The sequence below is a fragment of the Parasteatoda tepidariorum genome, chromosome 1, assembly GCF_043381705.1.
Source record: "Parasteatoda tepidariorum isolate YZ-2023 chromosome 1, CAS_Ptep_4.0, whole genome shotgun sequence".
NCBI classification, from domain to species: domain Eukaryota; kingdom Metazoa; phylum Arthropoda; class Arachnida; order Araneae; family Theridiidae; genus Parasteatoda; species Parasteatoda tepidariorum.
The window spans coordinates 38,667,072-38,675,770 of NC_092204.1; the positions used below are offsets into that span (position 1 = coordinate 38,667,072).

An 8,699-nucleotide genomic window follows, 5' to 3' on the forward strand; every position below is an offset into this window, starting at 1 on the left:
TATATATATTTAATTCATCTTAAAATAACTAAAATATATATGCACTGAGAAAAAAATTAATGTCGAAACTACCAGAATATGGTAAAATTTATCGTACACTGGCTGTGTAGAAACCCCAAAAAGCTCGGTATTTTTTTATCGAAGGGGTTTAGTAATGATTTTTGTAAACTTAACAATAAAAAATGGTTTTAGAATATATGATAAAATTTGGTAAATGTGGTCAAAATAGGTCATTTTATCATGATACCTAAGAACATGTCAAAAATAAAACTGTTTATTCGGTTTATTAAAAAATTATTTTCAGTTTAGTACTTTTTACTATAAGAGCAATAATTTTAAAAACCAAAATTTCTAGAAAACCGTTACCATATGAAAAAATAAATTACCAAATTATTGGCTTAAATACCATATATTTGTTTTTTATTAACCGGAATTATAGTCTTTTTAACCAGAAATTCAATCATCATACAGTACTTTTATTTTACCAGAATTTTTTTCTCCGCGTGTTAGTTATGTCTAAAAATAGCTTAAAGAGTAGAATTTTATGATTATAATTATTCAACCCAAACTTCAAGTATATGAATAAAATGGTTGAATAATTCTGGGATACTTATGGCATTTTTCAATTTATGACACCCACAATTTCTACGATATTTCTTATAGAGATTAATTAGTTCTTGTAAAACAAAAAAAAGTTTGATGACCAGTGTTACCTTATATAAGAAACAACAAAGAATTTAAACACATAGGGAAAAATTGGAAGTATAATTGGTAAACTAAATTTAAAAGGGTTTTTTTTGTGCAAAATGTTGTTTGAGTTCAAATTAGAAATACGAGCTTGTTGATTAAAATCATGAAATGTATATTATGATGAAATTATTTTAAATCGAAGTGAAGATTTATAAACTTCTCCTAAAAGCGTAAAGTGTATTATAATATAAGATCCAAAACTGCATTAAGGCATGCAAATTATATCATGTAAGTCAACAATCAAATACAAAACAGTGTTGCCAAAATTAAAGTAGAAAATGCAAAATTTGAAACTTACTTTTATTAAAAAAAATTGTTTTAAAGCATTTTAGAGAGTAAAATCATATAGAAAAATTGAATGTAAAATTTGGCTTTGCATACCTTAGCCGGTCAGAAAATCTGCTCTACAGTTATTTTATGGCATCTTTAACAGTTGCAAATTTTAATCTAAACTTTAATTCCAAGAAGGAGGAGAAATATAAGCCTCGTGTATCCCTACACTTATCTCTGACTTATTGGTACTTTCTGTCAAATTCAGATCAATTTTAATTTCATGCTTTTGGGTTGACTACTGGAATTTCTGGTAAACCGTTACTATATAAACGGAAAAAAATTACCGAATAAATGGTTCAAATACCGTATATTCTGATTTTATTAATTGGAACTATTTTTTATTTTATTTTTTTTATTTTACCAGAAATATTATTACCATACAGTTTGGTAATTTTACCAGAATTATTTTCTCCGTGCAGGATTTTTTCTTAATACTTTATAATTTAAAATATGACTTAAACTGCATTTATATGAGAAACTTGCTTCATAATATTTCTTCAATAATAATGGCATGCAAGTAAATATCACTTTTAGTAAGAAAGGAAAGAATATTCTTATTCAAAACAAAATATTTTTACAACCATTGTAGAATTTTAAAATTTTTGTTCTTATTTCTGGCAAGAGACTTCTTGCGACAGTCGTATTTTAAAATAGATTTATTTCTGGTTTGCCATTTTTGATACAATTGATATGAAGTGCTTAAAAAGTTTTCTTTTACAGAAAAAGGTACAAGTATTTCAATTCGGAAGATTGAAAAGTCTCTCTCTGTAGCGTTTCCTCATCTCCCATGAGATGCATGAAGCGTAAAAATTCAGAACTCGCTCAATATACCGGGTGCATTATATAGATTGCGCTTAACACAGATTAGAACACAAAGGTTACAACTACTAAATGTAGGTTCAAGGTCTTCTAAAACGCATGTAACACGAGTGGTGTTCTTTGTTATGTTGCCGTTGTACTTATTATAAGCATTAGCCGCTCAAAGTACCTGTGAAGTGCGAGTTTTCACCTCCTGAGTGGCCACTTTATAAAAGGTGTTTGGTAGGGATCAACAGGTTGCTCCCATTTCGGGCGCATATTGAAGGAAATACCGCGTTTGTTTTTACACGCGTTGCGAAATATCGCTTTTTAGAAATCATTACTTCGGCTGAATTAAAAATTGGGCGCGCCCGTCGGCGAAAATTTTCAGAGGTAGGCAAACCAATATTTTATTATTGTTATTACTGAAATCAAACGCTTAATGGAGTCTGAAATGCCTCACTGAAACGATTTTAATTCAAAATAGGTCTTAAAATGATATAGATACTATTAAAATCCAAATATTATTGTCAATATTATAATCGCTATCGGCATTAATAAAGTCCCTTTTCTGTTTTTGGTGATATTGTTAAAATCACTTCAGAAATTACTTTTTCAAAAATTAAAATTTTTTAAACTATTTAAAATACTGTTGATATTGATAATGTGAGGTATTTCTTTAAAAGCATTTCTCAAAATATGGCAAATATGACGAGGTTCATTTATAAAATTAAGAAACAAACGCGAAATTAAGTAATTTTTAGAATATTATAAGATATTCTTAATAATATCCTATTTATTGAAATAATAATAATAAAAACAAATGGATTATATTTGAGACGAAAAAAGTGGTGATTGACTGACAATTTTTTATTCGCCTTTTATCATATCCCCTTTCCCGGTAGCGACCGATAATTTTGTCTTATATTAGCCATGCTCGTATTTTGCTATGACTTCTTGCTTCAATAACATATTTTCTCTGAAATTCCTAAGGTTTCGGTCGCTACGAATATTCCGAATTTTAACATCATTCAAGTTAATAATTCTAAATAGTAAATTTATGATAAAATTTTTTACAATAAAAATATATATTTCATATCGATGAGGCATGAATTTGGTCAAAATGAAGCTGGAAGAGTCAATATTCATCTGAATGATGCCAAAGACAACAGATTTTTAAAATAATAGTGCCTGTTTTTGCTAGTTTATATGCATAATTTCAGTCGAATCAAACTCAATAGAATGTCTTGCTCCCTTCCATATTTATCTTTGGCATCAAAAATGCCACGGTTGGTCCAGAGCTCTCGAAATACTTTTGAATCAACATTAATAAATAAATTTGCAATGGTAGAAAAAATTTTAAAAAAATTCTTTTTTCCTGCTGCAATAAGATTTAAAAACCGTACCATTTTTGGACACTTTGAAGATAAAACATTTTTAAAAAGGTGTTTAAGGTATGGTAAATTGGAACTAATATGAAACACTCAATATAATGGAGTTAATCTGGCATACCATAAAAAAAATTGCCAATTTTTACATTAAAAATTTTTAATTTATGTTTACTTTATTAGAAATATGTGATACTATCTATGCCCATTACAAAATATAAAAGAATGCTACAAAAACAAACAGTGAAAAACTACAAAACTATAACTTTTCTACAAAAGTCAATCAATCAATAGAACTATTACAATATTCGTTAGACTTAGAATTTCTTGCCTTGCAACATTATTTCAATCATTTAAGCACGTGATTCTGTAAAACTTTAATCAAAAAGAATTGTTGTATAGTTTAAGCAGTTAAAAATCAAAAGAAGTTACAGAAAATCAAAGTCACAAGGAAAGGTGAAATAGTGCATTAGGCTCATATGAAAACGTTTTTTATTTATTTATTTATTTATTTATTTATTATTATTTTTTTTCATTTATTTATTATTTTTTTTTACAGTTATATTTTTAAGGCATTCAGTTTTTTTCTCCATTAACAGATAAACGAAGCAGAAACATAAATTGCGGTAATTTGCTTTATTTTGTCTCATAAAGAAGGAAACAATATTGAAATCTAAGTTTTAATGCAATTTTTAATACCCGATTAACCATCTTTAAATCCATGAAAAAAACGGTCTAAAAAATTTATCTGAGAGAAAAGTAAACCTTATCTTCCCTCACCCTGAAATTTTATTTAAAAAAAGTTTATTTATACTAAGTGCAGCGTAATCGAAACTCTCAACTAATATTTTTGTCTAAAAGAATTCAAAAAGCATTGCCACACTGTTAGAAATTTCTCGGAGGAAATGGTAAAATAACAATTTATTTAATTGTTTTCTGACCAAATTCGAACAGTCAAATAAGCATAAATAAGACGGTATTGAACTGTGAGGAAAACTGTTTATTAACTGCTTTCACCTAATATGGTTAAACAACCAGAATTTTATCGCACCATCTTAAACCCATCTAATGAAGCCACTATGTTCCTTGCATCTGTGTATATATTATAGCCGAGAGACCTAATCTGCAAATCTCTGGATGGACGGAGCAGGGTTCGAGTCTCAGCGTTGATACCACAGTATTTCATACATTCCTTTCAGTGCATGGAGCGTTTCCCATGTTTTGCCCTCCTCAATTTGTGACCCTAACGAAAAGCATAGCTCCAATGTCCTGATAATTTTTTTTACCATTTTAAAATCATGCTAGTTGCAAATTATTAAAAACCATACAGTTTTGTATTCATGATTTTGTAAACATACTAGTTATAAATGGTTTCAAAACCGTAAAGATAGAGAAATATTTTTTGACTTAAACTTTAGTGTTAATTGGATGATTAGACTGCTGCCTCTTACAAGAAATTTTAAAATAAAAATTCTAATAGTGAATAAGGAATTAAGTGTCGTAAAATAATCTTACGGCGAGGAAAATCGAAATCTGCCGAATTCACAGTGAGGAAGATAGAATTGAAAACAACAAAACTAATTGGGTGATAAAACTTGGAGTTGTTTTTAGTAATTGACTTTCAACTTCCCTCTATTTCCACAAAACAAGCTTTTATGCTTTCAGTTTTCATCTTCAGTAGCGATTCGTTAAATTTCGATAGCGTTTTTGCTTTTTTCCAATCTAAGAAATAATTTGTAACCCCTTATGTGCAGATTTTTTTCTCCACGGCAAGGACTCTAAAAATATGTATTAAAGACTCTAAAAGTATGCATTAATTCTGAAAATATGTATTTTAACTTTTTCTGGTTGTGAAAATAATTTACATGTATGATAGTTTTGGGGGGTTATGAAGCATTATTTTCAAATAACAAGCGCCATATTATAAGAAATTATATAAATAATAAAAAAGGTTTCCCTTCAAATGTTAAAAAATATTCTTAACGACATTTTAATCATGATAAATAATTTTGGTTTTATTTTCGCACTTTAAATTATTTATATGCTTTTATTATAGTAATTTTTTAAGATGATTTAGGGGGGAAATAATAAGCTAAAACTTTTTATGCTAAAACAATAACGGAATTTTTTTTGTTGTAAAATGCTTTAAAATTTTTTTAGTGCTTAAAGTCATTAAAGAAATTTATGGTGTTTCACATTAGCTCAAGAAGTGTTTTGTTGAGGCTGATATGAAATATAGTTTTTAAACACTTCAAGTTTAACACTAGGTTATTCAATGATTTTTATTCACGGACGAAATAAAAATACGGAATATAGTTTTCACTTATTTATTTAGTAGTTATTTTATTCTTTAATTTTATTTATTTATCAATTCTTTTATTTGCACATATTGAACAAGTAAAAAATATCAATGGAAGTTCAGATTTTCGTTTCATATTAACCTAGACGGAGGCCATTGACAGGCTGATAAGAAATAGATTAGAGAAAGTATAACACCAAGTACTGTTGGAATAATATATTGCGCATTCATTAAGAAGATTCTATTATTCATTAATTAAAAAAGTCCTTTGAAATCCAATACTCGACCAAAAGGATTCTTCTTCACTGCGCTGAGCTAGAGACATTTAAAAAATGATGCAAGGCACATTTTCTTAACTTTCTCACAGCACTAGATAGGCCACCTTATTAACCAGACTTCAATTCAATGATTACTTCCATTTGGTTCGTCTTAGAGTCAATGATTTGCGCTAAACTTAGTAAGGGGCATCCATGAAAATTGTCTGTCTTAGGAATAAGGCTAAGTGCCTGTTGGTCAGTTGCGGTCTTTGGCAGAAACTTTTGTAGCATGGTTATGGCTATGCATTAAGGTTTGCCTTAAGTTTTTGAAAATTTGTTCACATGGTACAAATAATGTGAATTGTAAAAATATTGCGTTATATATTTATAAATATGTATTGATTCACTACCTATTTGGAATTTTTGCGGTTATATTTTAATAAGCATTAAAATACTAGCTTTTTATGTGTCTAAGTAATTTCTTGTCACTCCGTAAAGTATAATGCTTGAACTCTCTTTTACTCCAGCATAGTGATTGATCTTTTGTATGTAGGGAAAATTTAAAAAATTGTTTGTTACTTGAAAATGATTAAAAATTCATATGAAGCATTGTAATTCTTTAAATAAATTAAACAAAATTAAAGCAAAGTTTGCGGAAATATTTTTTTATTTTAACATGTTTAATGCTCTACCGAAAAGCGTTTTTTTATGAGCTTTATAATTAATAAACTAAAGTAAAAATATTTAAAAATTTATTCGTTTTTTCTATTTTTCTTTTATTATTATTAGTACAGTATTATTATTTCCAATTTTTGAAACTGATATTTTTCGTTCACGGTTTTATTTATCAAGAAATAAAACAGAACTTAATTATCTTCTTTGACTATAAAATTAATTTTTTTACGTAAATACGTTTATGATTATAATTGTTAAAATTAATTAGAAAATCATCATAAATTTCCTTGCCTCTCAAAAATGTTTCTTAACAAAATTTGCTTTTTTCTAGCTTTCGAAACTTTTATTTTTCTCTAGCGATTTTATTTTTATTAATTATTATTATTAATTATATTAATTTTTTTACTTAAACCTGTTTATGTTGAACCTGAATTGAAAGACTCCTTATGTTACGTTAAAAATTTTATCTAAAAAGTAGTTTCTTAAAAAATAAATAATTTTAATCTATTTTGGAATATATTTGTACAAGTGAAAATATGAAGATATGTAGTTTTTTTAATTAAATTGTTTATTCACTTACAGTTTACGTAAATGAGTAAAAATCAATCAAAATAATTTTGCTTAAAGCACAAATATAAATATATTTTCATAATATCGCATTCTTTTAAATTAAACTTCGCTAGAATCAATTTTATGCAATCGTAGATTTACTGCATATGAAGGGATTTTAATAATAAAATACTCTACATCGTGTTAAGGTTTTCATCATTTTAATCACAGTTGAAACTTTTTCAAAAATGCGTTTATACGTATATTCATTTTAGATTTTTTCTTCCTCTTCTTTTTTTGTATTACTATTTAAAACGCATGCAAAATTGCTCAAAATCATTTATAAACCATTTAAAAAAGTTAAAATTCAGAAACTTTTAAAAATGGGATGCTTCTTCTAATTTTTATTTCTAATATTTTTGTTTTGTTTTCAATTTTTGATATAACTGAAAATGTCAAACTCATATTTTATTAAAACTAAAATTTTTCATTTTATTAAAACTATCTAATTTACAATTTGTCTACAATATTTTTTGATAGCGGCATTTAAAAAATTGACAGAATTCCAACTGTAAAATAGCACATGTCTACTTCTTTCTTTAAAAAAAAAATCATCAGAATTGAAAATTAAATTTTTAGTACCTTGAAAACAAATTAGAGTTAATTATCGTAAAAATATAGACGCGAAGTCAAATTTCGCGAAGTTGAATTTTTAGTTTCTGAGATAAAATTGATCATATTGAAAGTAACATTCATCAGTGAGGTTCAATAATTGAAGTAGGGGGTATGTCAAAATTAGGTCTAAATTTTTAAAATAAAAACATGATTTTTTTTCGTTATTTTAAAGAGAGCTAAGAGTGCTATTTTTAAAAAACGTAATTTTTTTTTTATTATCCTTTAAAAGAGAGCTAAAAGTGCTGTCATTACAAGTAATAAAACAATATAAAATGAAAATATAAGCATAAATCGTTATATTCATTTTTAAAAAAGCTTTTTTCTAACAAATATTAAGAATTTCTAAAATAACAATAATTAAATAGAATCGAACAATTAATAACTTACCGTTAAAAGAATCCTTATTTCAGCTTGCATGTTGTGTGCGCTGGGAGGAAACAAGAGTGCGCGCTTTTTCGGCCGAATTGAGTATTTTGTGGGACTTAATACGCCCACGGATAACGCGGTCAGACCGCCGCACCGTCCCACGCTCGCTTTTTCTCTTGCTCAGGTGAGGAGATCCCCGAGTTCCTCCCCAAGTTCTTCCATCCCCTCCTTAAGATCCCCCTCCTGGCCTGTCATTCTTTTGGATCATCATCACCATCATCTGCAAGTATCTGCGGAAGATAATCGAGAGTACTCTTTACTTCTTTTTGACCCATAAATTGAGCAATAAGTGAAGCGATAATTTAAACGCTTAGAGAGCTAATTTTTTTCGAGCTAAAGGGAGTGAGTGACCAATCACTTGTACAGAATAATTGGAGTGATTGGTCACTCACCTCTTAAGCTTTACAAGATTACTGGATCATCTTTTATTCAAAATTTCTAATTTCGTGGCTTTGTTATTAATTTAAAAGGTAATAAATTGCAAAGAGGGAGGATAATACCATCATTTGCCACGTGTCTATTGTGGACACGTGGCAAATGATGGAATAT

At 27.8% G+C, this 8,699-nt stretch overlaps 1 protein-coding gene across 1 annotated transcript in view; it reads right to left on the reverse strand.

Moving 5' to 3' along the window:
• The window catches only part of LOC107447000 (uncharacterized protein B0416.2), a 36,437-nt gene extending 28,107 nt beyond the window's left edge, over positions 1–8,330 (reverse strand). The window contains exon 1 of the mRNA XM_016061797.3: positions 8,112–8,330. Coding sequence (XP_015917283.2) covers positions 8,112–8,141 — 30 coding nt within the window. The 5' untranslated portion in view covers positions 8,142–8,330. The remainder of the gene's footprint in view (positions 1–8,111) is intronic.
• Positions 8,331–8,699: the final 369 nt, after the last annotated feature.